The sequence below is a fragment of the Buteo buteo genome, chromosome 3, assembly GCF_964188355.1.
Source record: "Buteo buteo chromosome 3, bButBut1.hap1.1, whole genome shotgun sequence".
NCBI lineage: Eukaryota > Metazoa > Chordata > Aves > Accipitriformes > Accipitridae > Buteo > Buteo buteo.
The window spans coordinates 6,233,777-6,252,357 of record NC_134173.1 but is presented as its reverse complement, the minus strand read 5'-3'; the positions used below and the strand labels follow the sequence as shown (position 1 = coordinate 6,252,357).

Here is an 18,581-nt window from a genome sequence, read left to right as displayed (position 1 = left end):
CCGCTGCGCATGCGCCGCCGCCTGGTCCCGCCCCCCGGCGCCTCGGCGGTTGTCCGGCGGCAGCCGATTGGCGCGGAGGAGCCGCTACGGTGATGGACGCCCGTACCGCCCTGACGTTCGTCCGGGGTGGGCCCGCTCTCTCTCTCACTCTTTCTCCCCTCCCCGCGGCCGGCCCCCCTCCTCCCCCGGGCGGTCACTCCCCGCCGCCGTCACCATGCACCGCTCACTCCGCGCCTGCCGCCGTCTCGGCTGCTCCGCCGGCTTCCTCGCCCGTCAGCCGCCTCCCTGCGCCGCCGCCGCTCGCTGGAGCCCGCCGCTGCGCTCCGCCATGGTGAGCGCCCCGACGGGGGTGGGGGTGGGGGGGGAGCGGTGACCTCTAACTGCCACCGCCAGCCGTTGCCGCCGTGACTCCTCCCCCTTGCGCCCGCCGGCGCTCGCGCCCCTCCGCCCGCCGCCGGAGGGGAGAGAGGCCGGGGAGCGGGTGCGCGCGCCGCCTGAGGGAACGGCGGGCACCGGGGGGTTTCAGCCCTAACCCCGCCGTCCCCTGCCGAGCTTCCGCGGTTCTTTCCCTTCTTCCGCCGGGGCCGGGGCCCGTCCCGGCCCGTCGGCGGAGTGCGCGGTGAGGGCCGGGGCCCGGCTGGGTCCCCGCTGAGGCAGCGCTTGGCGCAGCCGGTTTTGGAACCCCGCAGGAGGTGTTTGCTCCCAGGGACGGGCTGGTGGGTGTTCGCGGCGGCCGGCTGTCCCGGTGCGCTGCCCGGGGGATGGAGATCGGCGTCGTGAACACGGCCGTCGGCTGCCTCGGCATGGCCGCGGAGGGAAGAGGTGGCATCCGACCGGGTAGGCGGGAAAGGTGTTGCAGCAGGACCTGCTGTGACAGAGCTGCGGCATCCAGCAGCTTCTCCCATAGAAGTTTCAGGCCCTTTCTTAGAGCCGTTGAGGTACAGACAAGACAAAGCTGTGTCCTCGCAGAAGTGAGGCTCTCTGGAAAATCTTTGGGGCTGCCTGAAAACTAGGGGGCTTTCAGCTGAGAACTGCCTGTGAATTCTAGCGGGCATCCTCAGCTGTTCAAGCGCGGTCAGTTGGCTGTCAGGCTGAAACGTGAGTGGAACTTGTTTATTGCACGTGGCTCAAGGCAGAAACGAAAATGCTGTTTGAATTAGGCACCCTGAACCTCAGTGCGAACAGCTGGGGTGTTGCACGGAAGCCTTAGTCGCAGGCGCGGCTCTGTAAGTTCGCTCCTTAAAACAGGGAGGTAATTTAGACTGTCAGAAGAATTTCCGCAGAAAGTGGGGTGTCTAGGATTCTATTAATTCATTTGTTTACTAAGGTAGTTAGTAAATTTCACTAGGATGGTTTCCAATCTGCGAAACTAACGTGTAGAAAACAGCATTTAAAAGAACAGGCTTCCCAGTGAGTGAATAAACTGCATGGTGAATGAAATGTACCTTTATAAGAAAACTGGTGTCGGAGCAGACTATGTAACTCAAACCGTTGGCCTGTCAGATGGTTCCCTCTTTTATTTTTCTGTTTGGCATCATCCAAGAAAGACATTATAGGTCATGGCCTTCATGTACTTGCTGAAGACCTGGTATTTATGAAAGGCTGCAATCTTACAAAAAACATGTGTTTTGATCTTTGCTGGTCAGAAATATGACCTGTCCTGTAAATAGGCGTTATTAATTGCTTGGGTTTAAATAACAGCCATGGTTATAGCAAAATGTCCCTCAATGAATTTGGAACTCAAGCAGCTGTTGAATTTTTACAGGAAAACTTTATATGTTTTTATTCCAAGGCAACCACCAAAAGATGTACCAACCAGTATTTAAATATAACCCCCCCACACACACCATTTTTTGATGTATGTAGAGATTTTTCAGCAGCAAGAGTTGCTTTGGAACACGTCATGTAGACACAACCAAATGTATATGTTGTCCTATGGTATGACTGTTGCGTTGCCTTAAGAGCTAAATTGCACAAGATGTTTTAAATGGAGTTGTGGTCATAATGGTCCTTCTTCAGCTGAATGTTGTGAAATATTTGGGTTTGGTTTCTAAAGAGTAAATTTCAGAATTTGTGACTCGATATTATAAAGGAGAAATGATGCTTAAAAATGGAAACGTTCTTCATCTGGTAGAGGAGAGCAGTTGAACACAAATTCTATTTTCTGCTGGCCTTGAAAGATTGGTTTTGCTGTGCTAAAAATGATGATTCTTTGAATTGAAATACTTATATCCAAAAGTTGCTGCATCCTTAAATCAGAATGTAATTTTCCACGGGAAGCATTATTGCAGCAGTACTGCCCTGTGAATCTCTCCAGCGTGTTGTGGTGCAATCAGTTCTAGCTGATTAGTTCCCTGCACCAAGGCAAAAGTACAGTTATATTTGCCTATGTAACCTTTGGACTATGGGTTCTTGGGATTTTGGAGGGCAGAGCACACTTTGTCAGGCCTCAAAAAAAACCCCCCAAAACATATATAGGTTTGTTTTGTAAAGGTGAGGAATAGTAGTTCTGAGCTGAGACTTGCTTTGGCCACGATAGAAACTAAGTGAGCATAGGAGTTTGCCATAGCCTGTGGCAGAGTTACTAGGTCTCCTTTTGGCTTCTGTGGCCCGCTGGTGGGGGAAGTAGAGGGTTCACACAAGTGTGCTGCTCTTGTGTCATTCTACAGCAGGTTGCCTAGGTCAGGGAGTGACTGCAGAAAGAGCTTTAGGTAGGGGAACTGGGATCTTTGGCTCATAAAGCCACTCAAGAGGGTGAATTCTGTCTAAGGAGTGGGGGAAGCAGCGTTTTTACATAAAAATTCAGACAGTGACTTCTGTAGGCTGCTACATTAGTCTGAAGGTAATGTTGAAGTTTAGTTTAGTATGTATGAAAAATATCACTTTGCTTTTTTACCTAATGTCACTTGTTACTCTATTAATCAGCAAATGACATTCAGCTTAGAGCACCTTACCCCATTAACTTTATTGGACCTTGTAAATGTGTGTAACGTGGAATTGGCTAGGAGTGTAATTTTTTTTTAATAGTAGGATTTCATTGTTAAAAGGTACTTGTACGAGAAGGTACTGATCCTATTTATCTTTGTTTCATCATTGTTGACATTGGGATTATGTAAGTTTGAGGAATGAGTTGTGCAACTGCTAGCTTTTTTGTCTAAAAGGTTACAGGTAGTTTAACTTTTTTATATTGTTTGAGTGTGGATACTTTCAGTGATTGAACCACTGATGAGATCAAGAGCTGAGCTTGGAACTGACTTGGTTCTGCTTATCCACCTCTAGGGAAAGCTTGACATTGTCTGCCTACTCAAGGCGTCCAAATATTAAAAGCAGGGATTTCAAAGACCATGCATCAGTGATCCCTACTGTTGGAATATTAATATGTGCATGTGTACAGTAAGACCCACAAGCATCCCTATTTTTTTGGTAGCAAGATGCTAAAGAAGTGTTGACTATGTTCTGTTTCTTGTTAGCATGTAAATGAATGCTAAGTGACTAAAATTGGATAAAGAGGATTAAAGAACATAAGGGTGGCATACTGGTCCACACTAAGCTTTGTATTCTTATGGGAGCATCAGCCAAAACACAAGGTGTGGGGAGCAGGACAGCAATGCGAGAGCTAGCCCTTACTGTTTGTGGGCTGGGCTGCGGTTTCTTTTGGGTCACACGCACCACCGACTCTGCAACAGTGCCCTAAGCAAGTGGGGCTGGTGTCTCTGGTATGTGACTGCTGGAGTACCTGATGGCAGAGCATCTCCACCCGGCTGGGAACGCCGCTTAGGACAGCGAAAAGGCTGGAACACCACCACCGCCTGCAGCTTGCCATCCATGGTGATGCGGACCAACCTGGGCAGGCTGCTGCAGAGAGTCAGTGCTGCTGAAGAGGCTGTTCTGCCCAATACCCAGCTGTGCTCCTGTCCAAGAAGACTGAGACCCACCAAACAGGGAGCAAGTAAAACGGACCAAGAAAAGAGAAGAATGGTCTGGCTGCAGAAGTGGACACCTGGGGAAGAGTAAGAACTGTGCAAACATATATGATGCTTTCCTCTTATTCTGACCCAGGCTCTTCATTTTCACATCAGAGGATTTCCTGAGTCTGTGGTTTGTATGATAACCCAATTTAGATCTTTCTTCTGAGTGCTTATCTTGCTTTCCCTCAACTCGTGTGGGCTTCTTGTATCCGCAGCATCAGCTGGCAAGGAGTTTCATCAGTCTGCCACTTGTGTGAAGAGCTGCTTCCTCCTCCTTGCTTTGAACCTGACTCCTGCTAGCTTAATGTTATGGTTCCTGTTTCTTGGAAGAGACAGTGAGCAGCTAATACCATCACCCTTCTACTGATGCTTTTATTGACCTCAGTTTTCCTTCAATCCACAAGTTGTCTACTTTCTGAACAAGAAAGTCAGTTGTCTTAAGAAATCTGTTCCTTACCTTTCATCAACTTTATTGCCTTTCTTTGAACTGTTCCAATAATACGCTTTTTGGGGATGAAAGAACCAAATCTGCACAAGGACTTAAGAGTGTAGATGAACCGTGGTGGCACAGCAGTGTTTCTTTTTGTATCCTCTGCTTTTCTTAATAGTTCCTAACATTTGATTTTCTTCTTTCACTGCACTGCAACACTAACTTGATGCTCTGATAGAGCTTTCCCAAGGACTCACCCCTGAGGGTCATGGTTAGGTCAGAGCCCAGCATTCTATATGTATACACCGTACCTATGGAGCTGGGATTGTTTTACTCTATCTATGATTAAGAATTACAAAAGACTTCTTCCCCTTCCTGAAGACTCTGCAAGAAGGTAATCTCCTCTTCTGGGGAAGGATGAACACCTTTCTCACAGAAAACTGGGACTTTGCTGACCAAGGCATGGGGAGAGGAAGAGTAAACTGCTCCTGTTTCCTGTCCACTCCCATAATCTTTGTAGAGCTGCATGTGAATGTGATCACATCATCACAAATGAATGGGTTGTTTCACAAAAAGTAAAAAAATTACTTTTTAATTGGTGTATGTCAGCTAAAATTAACTTACCTCTGGCCGCATTAGATAATAATAAATGCTAGGTGTATATGTGATACAGAAGTACTGCCTTATGAAAATATTGCACAAAATATACCTAGATGCAGTTTCTTTGTGTTGCACAGCTAGGGCAACTGTGTTTCTGGTTTATTAGGCTTAAGAAGGTAATTAATTGTCAGTAACTGAGTACTGGATTAGTCAGTTGCTCCCTTCCAGTATTTTATGTCTCATGTGCAGTGTGGATTTCAAACAGGGATTCTGTTACGTGTATGTTGACTGGGCAGATGCTGCCTGAATTCTTACTGTGCTAGTTCTTCAGTTTGGTTTTAATAAAACACCAGTTCCATAAATTCTAAGATAAGTTACTAATTCTTCGAAAAGAAGAAACAGAGTCTTTCGTCGGGATGACGTGTTCGTACAGTGGGCAGCCGAGGTCTTAAGTCTTGCAGTGCTCCCTTTCACCAGTGGGTCTGCTAGGCTATGCAATGTAATTAGTTGTGACTTTTAGTGAGACAGGTGCTCAAACTAGAGATGTGTCTTAACTTTGAAGATATAATTAGAAGAATACCTATGACTAGCTGCGTGTCCTAGTTCTGGTTTTTTCCCCCTTCTTGCATATTTTTTCTTAACTGTATCTGCTTTCAAAAAGGATGTGCTGTTTACCAATGTTTGAAATGCCTTTCTTTCCTTTTCCATAGTCCACTCAAGAGGCTTTTAGGATAGAATATGATACCTTTGGTGAACTGAAGGTCCCAAGTGACAAATACTATGGTGCCCAGACTGTAAGATCTACAATGAACTTCAAGATTGGAGGTGTTTCAGAAAGAATGCCAGTAAGTAATTGAAAGCTCTGTTTGTTTCTTGTCTTTAAGTATGTTTTGGATGTGAGAGTGAATACCTTCTTCTTAGACTTTTGCTGGGAGTATGAGCAACTTAGAATTTTAATTAAAGTTAAAAATTCCTTGGCAAGATATTGTTCTGTGTTAGAAATACTTTTTGTTTTATTTAAATAAATTGAATGTTGCTTTTGAATAATTATTTTACTGTGTTGCTTCACTTTTTTTAACAACTGGGATGAATAGAAATCTATCTTTAATTTTTCTGAAGACAAAAGACTGAATGGAATAGTTTGTTTGCTATAGCTTTATGTAGTTTGTTATTGAAGATGTTTAGTGTAGCATGAGTTGATATGAAGTTACTTCTTCACGTGTAGCTGTGCATAGAGCATTAGTGTGCACCCGCTTTGTTGTGAACTGGCTTTCTATGTGCTGAAACGTGTGTCGGTTTGCCTTCAAAAAGGCTATTTTAGAAATAGAAACAGTTCTCATTTTCCATTCATTTTAATGCTTATAATCTGTTTTGATACACAAAGCATACCTGGACTTAGAAAGAAAGCATGAGCTGTGTACTGCTTTCTGTACTGCTTGGATAAATGTTTCTGTTAATGGGACCATAGGTCATGTGATCTGATTGCTCTTTGGTTTGGTTGATGGAGTACTGCTGTACTTAAGTTCAGAAGGAGTTTGGTTTAGAACCAGACCTGTGCTATAGGTTCCTAAAATGTCCTTTGGGGAAGAAAAATTACGTATTTAAACTTACTCTTGTGTCTCAGGTTCAAGTTATAAGGGCTTTTGGCATCTTGAAGAGAGCAGCTGCTGAAGTAAATCAAGATTATGGTCTCGACCCAAAGATTGCTAATGCTATCGTAAAGGCAGCAAATGAGGTAGGAACAAACTGTTCAAAATACTAGAACTGCCATTGTATTTTTGTTAAGCTTTTCTTTCACCTCTTGCATTTCTGAAGTTGTCAGAGGAAGGCATTTATTGTTAGTAAATTTTGGTTTTGTTTTTCAGGTTTAGAAATAATTGACTTTATATAATGTTTTACTATTTTACTTCTTACATTTATAGAAATGATAGAAGTTCAAATACATTTTGATACTTAAATTATAAAAAGAATGTAATTTTTCGCCTCTATTAAGACTACTCATTACTTGCACAGTGTTGACTCTTATCAGGTGAACAGTATAAAAATACCTAGGAGGGGAATGGAATCTCTGTTCATTCAGCTAATGTGAAGTCTGACATGCCAAGCAAAGCTTTTTTATTTTGGAAATCTCCAATCTCTTAAGCGATTGCATCTTGGTAACGTGAAGACCATCTGCAGTCTGAAAAGTTCCTCTGTTACTAGTCTATTTCCTCTTCAGACTTAAGCTTACTAGTAAATCTGTGCTCTTAAAGTATCACTTTTATAGCTAAAGAGGACACGATGTGACACGCAGGCATCTCTTTCTCAGGATAAACGCCACCAAAGTGCACAGAGTTGTGAATGACCATTATTTGAGGTATGGTAATACCAGGTGTGTTGCTTTGTGTAAATCAATGGATACATTTATCTAGAAGCATTGTTTTACAGAGCTTTCTTCTTCTGACTAGCTTCAAAATATTTCAGTGTTTGTAGAAGGCCTTATCCTCTCTCTACCAGCTGTAGCACCGTAAGTCACAAGAGCTCTAGAGAACTCCAGAATATGTGCAGTCTCTTCTTGTGGTTTCTAGGGTTCTCCTAGTTACAGGTGGGTCAGAAGTTTTGGTGGCTAAATGCTACTTAGTTTAGCTTCATGGGTTCTGGAAGTTGTTTGGGGCTTTTTTTTGTTGTGGTTTAAAAACACCCCTGCAGTGCTATCCTTTCCCTTACCTCCAAAATAATTTTCTAATATAACTGAAAAAGAAAGATACAGCAAGGAATCAAGTTACTCTTGGAGGTGGGAACTTTGCCCCTATATAATATGGGAAATACGTAAGATCCTTTCCTGGAAAGCATGATGTCGTGGTTTAACCCCAGCCAGCAACTAAGCACCACACAGCTGCTCACTCACTCCCCCTGCCCCCCAGTGGGATTGGGGAAACAATCAGAAGGAGAAAGGTAAAACTCATGGGTTGAGATAAGAACAGGTTAATAAAACAGAAAGGAAGAAACTAATAATGATAATAATAATAATATTATGACAATAACAATAATAAAAGAATTGGAATATACAAAACAAGTGATGCACAGTGCAATTGGTCGCTACTTACCAACCAATGCCCGGTCACTTCCCGAGCAGCAATCCACCCCCAGGCCAGCTCCCCCCAGTTTATATACTAGGCATGCCATCACATGGTATGGAATATTTCTTTGGCCACTTTGGGTCAGCTGTCCTGGCTGCGTCCCCTCCCAACTTCTTGTGCCCCTCCAGCCTTCTTGCTGGCTGAGCATGAGAAGCTGAAAAATCCATGACTTAGTCTACATATTACCTAACACACTGATGTTTTCAGTTGTTGCTATCAAGATTCTTCTCATACTGAGTCCAAGACATAACACTATACTAGCTACTAGGAAGAAAATTAACTCTACCCCAGCCGAAACCAGGACACATGATTCCAGGAGGACTGATGTATCTTGATAATCTGGAGATAGTTATCTAGCCTCCAAGTTGTGACAACAGATCCTTTGCTTTGCGTTCTCGACTTTTCTGAGGCTAATATGCATGGGGGTGATACTTCTGAGCACAGATTTTGATACTATCACAAATACACATTTTGAAAAATCTGTAAATGCATATAAGGTTCGGCAGGCTCAAAAAAATACAGATCGAACAGGACAGTATTTGTACCTGTTGTTCTGTTTTGATTTGAGATGGTAGTTGTCATAGCCTAGCTACAGAAGATGTAAGTTGGTATAGCAATTTTTCACTGATCAGGACTTTGTTCCCATGAGTAATCAGCAAGTCAATACCTGTGAATCTTTTTAAGTCCCTGTGATGCTCTTACTTGTTTATATGTGTAACATACTGAGTCACACTTGAGGTACAGTAAAGACAGTCACAAGTCCCTTATAGGTACCTCTCAATTTAAAGCCATGTAGGACCAGGGCAGTATTAGGGAAAGCAGGACTTACAGGAAGAAGGTGTTTGATACCAGCAACCATCTGCCGACTCATTTTGTTGATGCAAAATCTGATGTCTGCAGGTGTAAGAGGTCTGGAACTTCCTGGTATGAAATTTATTTCTGGAGACATTTCAGAGTCCAATTATACAAATACCATGTACTGCATGTGCATGACAGATGGTCTTTGGCAAAAACACCTCCTCTGGGGGACTGTTTCCCATAAGGAGTGGACTTCTGAATGCCTCTAATTCAAATTGTTATATAGTTGTGATCAGTGTTCATGATGAAACTGTGCTGCTGTTGAACTTGATTTCCTAGGAGAAAGCAGTGCACCCATGCTGATCAGGAGTTTGTAAACAGATAAGCACTGTCTGAAAACTGATGTTTCTGACACCCAAAGGATGGTCATGACCCAAGGAGACATAACACTGAATCAGTACCCTGAAGCACCTTATGTGCTCTGCTTGAGAAACTATTTAAGGTATTTTCCTTCCCCAGGAGATCTTACTGACCTGAACAAATAACTGTGGAAGAGAGAACCAGCACATACTACCTCTAGTCCTACCCGGGAGGATTAGAATCCAAATTGCTTTAAAATTTGGGAAGGGGAGGGATGTTTTTGGACTTACAATCATCTGCATTGTTTGGGAAACAAAAGATACAACCTAAAAGACCTTTTAAAAATATTTTATTTCTATGACTGTAGAAGATGAAATCAAATTTTATATTTCTGTTGTGTTTCAGAATTCAGCATCTTCAAAAAGCATAGCAAAAGTTTTTTGACCTTTTAATATCTAGTATTACATCAAATTCTCAATTATTCTGGTATAAATTCACAATTGTGTGTATATTTACTAATATAATGGAGAACATTATTTGAATTATAGCTATAAAATTCTCAAGTTTATGCTTTTTAATTGTTTTTGTTCCAGTAGAACAACTTTTCTCTCTCTTTTTCCATTACAGGTAGCTGAAGGAAAATTAAATGATCACTTTCCATTGGTGGTGTGGCAGACTGGTTCTGGAACTCAGACCAATATGAATGTCAATGAAGTCATCAGCAATAGAGCCATTGAGATAATGGGGGGCAAACTGGGGAGCAAAACTCCAGTACATCCGAATGATCATGTTAACAAAAGCCAGGTCACTATACTTGCATTATACTTCTTTTAATGTCAAAAGTTTTTTTTTTTGGAATTGTGAATTTTGAATTGTCTTACAGCACTGTTTAGATTTAAAAAAAAAAGGGGGGGGAGGGGATTTTTTGTACAGCTTTGGAAACAATTTTCCAGGTTTTACAGTTTAGATGAACTTTAAAACCTCAGTGACATTATGAGCTTTTTAGATTAAAAATTTTGAACTCATTCATGACATGAATTCATACATGATGTAGTGGGCAGAGGTGGCCTGGTGACAACCGCTGCTACTACAGGCAGTCTTAAAGAAGTTAAATAGAGATCCGGTTTCTAAAGGTTGGATACTTAACTGTTGTCTCCATAATACATTGCATAAAGCATGTAGAAAGAATAATAAAACGTCTAAAGTCCTGTAATGGGTAAATGAAATATCCATTTCATTTTTTTTCCCCCAAGGATCATGGTAGACCTTTTTATTGTACGTCACTCTTGATATTTTCTTCAGATTAGCAGAAGTTTAAGCCACTGACATGGTTGTATCGCTTCCTGATATTTTGTTCTTACTCAGTATCCTGGGAATGGATTTAAGACTACCAAAGCAACACAGAGGTGGTTTAAAGCCACCTACAATTGCTTTAACATCATCCATCCATTTGTTACCTGTCTCTCGTAACTACTTTAACAAGTCTTTTTCTTTTTTTGTCCCAATGTTGTTGTGAATAGTCTACTCACATAGTTAACTTTCTGTGGGTATAGTTATAAAAAGTGGTCTTTATCAATAAGGTGCTGGACTGGAGTTTAGCAGATTTGATTATTCCTGCTGATTGACTTGTGGAACACTGCTAAGTTGCTTACTCTTAGTTTAGTTTCTTCATGTTTATAAAATAAAGAGAATAAAGCCATATGTGTACATCTTGCAGCAACAATGGTGAGAAAAACTTGTAAATAAATGTCTTGAACTTCCTTCACAGAGTTCAAATGACACTTTCCCAACGGCAATGCATATTGCTGCTGCCCAGGAGGTTAATGAGGTGTTGTTACCTGGCCTAAAGAAGCTACAGAATGCACTTGAAGCAAAATCCAAAGAGTTTTCCCAAATCATAAAAATAGGGCGCACTCATACACAAGATGCTGTTCCACTTACGCTTGGACAGGTAAAAAAAAAATAATTATGCATTTGTTTGAAAAAGTCTTGTAAATATAACTGAGGAAACTGAGGCAAACTTGAGGAACCCTAAATTATGTTGATAGCTTAAGTGAAATAATAGGAAACTGGCTGAATCTCAGTCAGGGTATTTTCATCTTTATTGGAGTTTGCTGGATGCTGTAGTCTAATTACTGCATCATAAATTTTCTCAGTTTTTTTCCATGTGTGTTTTACTTCTAACAGTAGTAAGATATAAATGATTTTTAAATCATGTTCCATTACCAAATAACATGATGCAATATTTCTATTAGACTGACATTGGAAGGGAGAAGGTAATTAGTCTCTAATCTGTAATCTTATATAAAAGAGGTTTTGCCAACACACAAGGCTACTAAGTATTTTGAATTAAAATCTTTGATATATAATCGTGTGTGTGTATATATATATATATGTTTTTATATATATGATAGGAAATCTTTGTTGTCATATTGTAAAGAATGGCTTATATTACATTAATCTGGTAATGAATTAACTTACATGGATTTTTATCAGTTCAGTTTAAAATTTATGGGTTTTTTACTAACCAAAAACAAGTGAAAAAAGCCCAGGATCTGTTTCTCCAATTGTACCTTGGGAACATTAATTTAATCTGAGAGCTGATTTACCTTGGATTCAGATGCTGCTGAGTACACAACTGAGATAAAAGACAAGAGAAAGATGCATTGTGAATACATTTTTATATGTTAGGTTGTTTTATGTGGAGTTGTTCATACTGTGAGAGCAGTCTTCTAATACGTGTAAATTTTCCCTCTTAATGAGAACATGCTAAGATTTAGCATCTGTGTGAAGTTCGGTGGCTTTAGTTTTTTAAAGAAATTAGTCCAATTGTGTTAAAAACCTAAATAATTCTAGATGCTTATTCTTGGTTGTTGTCTTTGTTCCTTTATTTTGTCCTCCTTTCTTTCAAAGGAATTCAGTGGCTATGTGCAACAAATTAAATACGGTGTGGCTAGGATTGAGTCAACCATGCCAAGAGTGTATCAGCTGGCAGCGGGCGGGACTGCAGTTGGTACAGGATTAAACACAAGAATTGGTTTTGCTGAGAAAGTTGCTGCTAAAGTGGCTGAACTGACAGGTGAGGAATAATATTTCAGGGTTACCAGTAAAGCAGTATATGTAACACGCAGTCAAATTCAAACTAATTTCAGTTTCTGTACTTCTCATAAGCTTCTCAAATTGTCTTTGTGTTTTAACATGAAACTTTCTGTTAATGCTGTATTTTATATGCCTCGTACTTAGGGTTTTTCCTGGAATGTATTTTTGTAGTTACACCCGATGCATTGACAGTGACTGAAATTACCACGTTTTTCTTAGCAAGGCTTATTGGAGATGGATATAGTTTCAAGCTTCTATTATTAGTCCAGCTTCTGTCTTGATGGCTGCTCCTCTGACTCGCTTAATCTACAGTGACTTGGCACAAAAGAAGAAGAAAAAGACCTCCTAAAGCCAGTACATTTTTTCATGTGAAAGTACAAGTTGGCTGTCTGATTTTTGATGCTGTCTTTATAGATCTTAAAGCTTAAGGTACAGAACTACTGAGTTTTTTGACCTGTGAACCAGTTCTTCTGTGTCACAGTATCAGTTTTAAAAATGCCCCCAAGATGGATGCGTGTATCTTAAGTTTGCTGTAAAACCTGAAACTGCTTATCAGCAGTATTTTTTTTTTTAATGGATCAGTTATTCACCATCTCACAGACGGTCAAGATTTTCTTGTACCCTGACAGGGAAGAAGTAACTTGTCATAAGCAACAGCAGCTGAGAAGCAGTACAGGGCTTGTTTTGGTGCTTGAAGAAGCCATGGTTGGTGTTAGGAAGCTCTCCCATCTTAACACTTGTTAGGTGTATCATATGGGCAGATTGTACAAGTTTAAAACAAGTATGGCAGACTACTGGAAGTTCTACATGCTCTTATAGGGGAATTTTATTGGCAAGGGCAAAATGGAAAGATTGGAATGATATCTGCAACTGAGAAGGCAGCTATGCAATTTGGAAGCCCATGCAAATTGGGTGGGATTTCATGTTTGGCAGCAACTGCGAAACATAGTAGAAATTCTGCTGTTTCTCTAGCAAAGGTGTTACGCTACTTTTCTTAAAACTGGCAGTGTAAGCTCAGACCAGTAGTTTTGTGGGGCAGAAGTCCAGCGCACAGTCAGCATCCCTGTGCACATCCTTAGTGATGTCCATTACCACTAATAAAATTCTGCTGAGAATTTTCTCCCAGGACAAAGCCCAGAAGAAATGTTTTTTGTGATGGAACCTAGCCTTAAATCTCAGGCATTTAATTAACGTAAACAGAGCTGTTGCCTCCATTGCTTCTGCGCTTTTGCTGTTGGCAGCAGCTGCAGGCATCCTCCTGGGTCTGAATCAGCTTTCACGTGTTCTCTCTGGTTTGTTGTTCTCTTCCAGTGCTGATACTTGGATGCATCTTTTTTCTTTAAGTAGCTAATTCCATTGTGATTACTTTTTATTTATCCTGATGTCTGCGCTGTGCCACAAAACCCTCTATTTTCATAAGTGAGAGAAAGCATCACAACAATTGGTAGTCTAAAGAATCTAACTTGATTTAATGGAAGAAATACATAAGTTTGGGCTAACTTGTAAGAGATTATTGACATTCACAAAATATTGTGGTGCAAAGCAATGTTTAGTATGCAACATGGTATGAAAGTTTGAAAATTACACCTTTCTTGTGGGTACATGCTCAGATTTCATATTCTTCCGTATTTTAGTGACTTTTTATTGTGTTTTTTGTATTGAATTTAATCTGTTGTAAGAAATATGTTTGTGTGGAAAGGTGTAGAGAAGAGAGATAACCTTACAGCGTTACTAATTTTTCTTACTTTTATTCAGCTAATTATATGTTTGATTATCTGGTTTAAATCTGCAAGGAAGTGCCTCATAGGTTTAATATTTCCCCCACCTCCCTGTAGGTTTGCCTTTTGTCACTGCTCCAAATAAGTTTGAAGCTCTTGCGGCTCATGACGCTCTAGTTGAACTCAGTGGAGCTATGAACACAGTGGCATGTAGTCTGATGAAAATAGCTAATGATATTCGTTTCCTGGGTTCTGGACCACGCTCTGGACTAGGAGAACTCATCCTGCCTGAAAATGAACCAGGAAGCAGCATTATGCCAGGTACAGAGAAAACATACGGAGAAAAATTGCCTGTTTCTTTTGTTTTGAACCACTAACTCTTAACAGATACTTACCAAACACCACCACAAATGTCAGAATGTCCATGATTCAACACTTGTGTCAGTTTTTATCTTCTGCCATATTTTACCAAAATTTGTGTTCATAGAAATGCTTGCTTGCACAGCTCTATGTTGGCAAGTATGTGGGGGAGAGTAGCATCTGCAAACATGTGACTTTATTAATACAAGCATACTTCTCAAAACCTTCTTTTAGAATTGCAAGATCTCTACAATTGTTATGTAAAGGCTTTTCTGAAACAAGCTTTAAATGATTAATCTATGAATTGTAACAATATTGTGATGTAAATTGGCTTCTGTCTTTACTTCCTAGCATGCATAGTATTATGTACTCACATTTTCCCTTCTGCAGTGATCCCATTGTATGGGAGGATAAGAAAGGAAGGAATAATATTAGTAATCATTCCTTGCCTCTCTCCTAAAAAAGTATGTATATGTGAATATTGCACATCCAAAACTGTTGTAAGCATATTCTTCCTGTATGATAAATTATAAAAGAAGCAGGTCGTGAGCATATCTGGCTTTAAAAAAAGCAGATAATGAATGTTCTTATTAGGATTATTTCTAGAAATGAAATTGACTATGAAACTTCCGTGTTAGGAGGCCACTAATTTCTGTTCTTTTTTTCCTGACAAAGTAAACATAGTGTACTAATTTTATTACAGAGTAATTCTAACAAATTAGTAGTACTTTTCTTAAGTTGACTGAGATTTGGTAATGATTTACCAGAAATGCCTACTTGCACAAGTAAAGACAGGTTATAATCTCTTGGCTATTAAGAACTGTGGTAATTAACACCTGCTTAGCTCATGCACATTTGATCCAGTTCACAAAAGCCTTGGTAGATTGCTGAAGCATCCATAGCTGTTTTAAAAATCCTAGCTGAATTAGTAGACTAGTACAGTCAATTTAGTATCATTTATCGAAATTATTTCTCTTCTGTGGAGCACAGATACAGATGAGTAAGACGTGTTATCTCCTGTAAAACATCTGTTGAATGCGATTTGGTAAATGAGGAAACTACTGTTTTTTGGTTGGTGGGTAGGTTTTTTGGGGGGTGGGTGTGGTTTTGTTGTTGTTGTTGTGGTGGTGGTTTTTTTCCTTTTTTTTTTTTTTTTTTCCCCCCTTTCTCCTTCTTCTTTGGTAACCTTTTTCTCTCCCTTCCACAACCAGGAAAAGTGAATCCTACCCAGTGTGAAGCTGTAACCATGGTGGCAGCCCAAGTTATGGGAAACCATGTTGCTGTTACTGTAGGAGGTAGCAATGGACACTTTGAACTGAATGTTTTTAAGCCCATGATGGTAAGTTCATAAAGTTTTTTAAATAGCTAGGACTTTTGAAATCATTGTTGGTACAATCAGATAACTCGTGGGAAAAAACCTCAGTAAATATTTGGTCAATATCAGCACCAGAGAAGCTAATAAATTATGAGAACAAATTTTATTCTTTTGTATGGTCTTTGTTATTTTGACAGGCAGTCTTTTTTATGTGAAACTATCTTATGCAGATTAGCTTTTATCTTAACGATGTATGCTTATCATTAGACTACGGCAGTAGGGAGAGCGGAACACAAACTGAGGCAAAATTTTTTCCAAAGCCAAAGAGAATTTGGTGTTTTAGCTAGAAATGAGGATTTTTTTTTTCCTTAGCAACTATCTGTTACTAATTTCTGTTCCTACTGAATACCAAAGTATTACATGCTTTTGGCAAGTGAGTCATGTAAAATTGTAAATGATTAGTCTTGAACTTCAATATTTAAAATAATGTCTGCCTTCTACAGTGTGAGCAGGACACATCAAGACACATACTGCTGCTTCTGTGTATTTAATTTTAAAAAGTCAAGTTAATTGAGTGTTACAAATCACCTTGTACTGAAATTTAGATGTTTTGACGCCAAGTCCTAATTCTTATTTTCTTCTTTGGGCTATCTACTTTTTTTTTGTTTGTTTTTCTTAAACCAACCAAGAAGGAAAAAATAAACAGAGGAGAAATTGAGGAAGAGAATATAAACAAAAGCATCAAGTCAGAAGATTGTGGAGAACTGTGTATAAGATGTTGAAGGAATAGTATAGAGGTTAGGGTAGGGGTGATAGTTTAAAAAGAATTAAGGTGGCTTGCAGAAAAGATCCTAATACTAAATAGAAATAAAAGGAAGGTTTTTGAGTTTTTGTTGTCTTGTTGTAAGAGGCAGAAAGGAAGCAGCATGTCATATGTTATTTTTCTGCACAGCCTGTACTGACTGGTACGGCTTTTTGAAAGAAAATTGAAATTTTATAATAAAATCAGTATTTGTCTCTTCCTTAGTGTGTCTGCTTAGGGTAATCATTTTTTTCTGCTGATCTGAACATACTTCTTCTAAGCATATAGCACGTGGTTTTGAAGAAGAAAAAAAAAATCATATTGAACAGCCAAGAGATGTACCTAGCAGAAGATAAATTTTGATAGAAACAGATACCTCTCTTAAAAAAACCCCAAAAACCAAAAACCCCAAAAACAAACAAAACCAAAACAAAACACCAACAGTGGCATGTTGTGGATTGTCAGAGGACTAATGCCAGACATTATTGTACTTCGTATTTTTAGATGTCCTCTCATGATTATTACCTGAGGGGGAAAATGACAGTGAATCAAATGCCTTCGTGGATTTTTTACTTGGTTATTTGTGAACTGTTATGACAAAATGATTATACATACTGTGGTTGTCTTTATGCAAGAGTTCTGCTATTGAGTGCTTCTCACAAATTCCTTTAGATAGAAGTGGCTGAGCTTATCCTGCTAAAGGAGGAAGGTGTACTATTTACTGTACTTCTTTTCTACAAATAGTCTGTTAAGGAAGTGGATATTGCAAGGGAGGCAATGGTTATGAACAAAAGTGCCAGACTGTACAGCTATTAATGTCAGAATATAATAGTTGGTATTTCTTTTTTTTTTGTTAGATTAAAAATGTTTTAAACTCTGCAAGACTTCTTGGAGATGTTTGTGTTTCTTTCACTGACAACTGTGTAGTTGGAATCCAAGCCAATACGGACAGGATCAACAAACTTATGAGTGAATCTCTGATGTTGGTAACAGCACTGAACCCACATATAGGTAGGTTTAAGGCTCAGAAACTTCTGAAAACATTATACTGAAATATTTTGCAGTAAAGTTATTTTGCGCACATTATTTGTATTGTCACAATGTTTAGGAGACCAAGTCATGGCTCAGGCCAAAAGTTAATTTACTTTAACATCACAAACTGCTAGTACTGTTGGAAAAGATGTGTCCTCCTTGCAGTGGCCATACCAGTGCATTATAAAAATAATTCTGACGAGAGTCCAAAAAAGAGGAGATTGGGAGAATTTGTGTACCTGTCTTCCTGATCTGACCGCTAATAGTAATAATGAAAAGTGAAAGATTACTATACGGGATGTTTTTTTCTAAAGAGAAAGTCACGTAAAACTTTGATCTAAATGCATTAAGAGCAGAATAACAGAATTTACCTTCACTTTAAGTAAGGAGTTGGTGTAAACGTTTGGTGTGCATTTACTGCGAGTTAAGCAGTAGTGGCAGCATCCAGCAAATTAATTCTCTGAAGGCCAAATGTCCCACTTTTTTCTCACCTCTGACAAATCTTCTGAAACTGCAAATGGCTAACTTGTTCCTTTTGTTTTGTTACAGGATACGACAAAGCAGCTAAGATTGCCAAAACCGCGCACAAAGAAGGGACAACGTTGAAAGAAGCCGCTCTAAAGCTGGGATTCCTTACGTCAGACCAGTTTGATCAGTGGGTGAAGCCTAAAGACATGTTAGGTCCTCAGTAACTTCTGTACGGGGGAACAAAAAAGAAAAAAGAAGTGTTCTTAACACGAAAAATAAATAAGTACAAAATGCTGTTGTTTCACGTGTTTTCGTGGTTATTACTTTTTGACAGAGGGTGTGAACTGATCTTATGGGGGAAGATTCTACAGCTACGGGTCTTTTATATTGGAGAATAACAGAATGTCGGTACTGATGTAACTCAAACGGTATTTTTGTAGGCGGCGGCGTCGAACAGGCGGCGCAAGCCCCGTGCCATAGAAACGATGACCCAGTGTGTATGTGTTGAGGGA

General features: G+C 39.9%; 1 protein-coding gene across 1 annotated transcript; it reads left to right on the top strand.

The window, feature by feature from the left end:
- Positions 1-150: 150 nt before the first annotated feature.
- On the top strand, positions 151-18,373 carry FH (fumarate hydratase). The gene is made up of 10 exons (XM_075022746.1): positions 151-331; positions 5,709-5,843; positions 6,623-6,733; positions 9,903-10,079; positions 11,044-11,226; positions 12,189-12,354; positions 14,210-14,413; positions 15,664-15,791; positions 17,427-17,580; positions 18,151-18,373. The coding sequence occupies exons 1-10, from the start codon at positions 215-217 to the stop codon at positions 18,291-18,293; spliced, it is 1,518 nt and encodes a 505-aa protein (XP_074878847.1). The 5' UTR covers positions 151-214; the 3' UTR covers positions 18,294-18,373.
- The last annotated feature ends 208 nt before the right edge of the window (positions 18,374-18,581 follow it).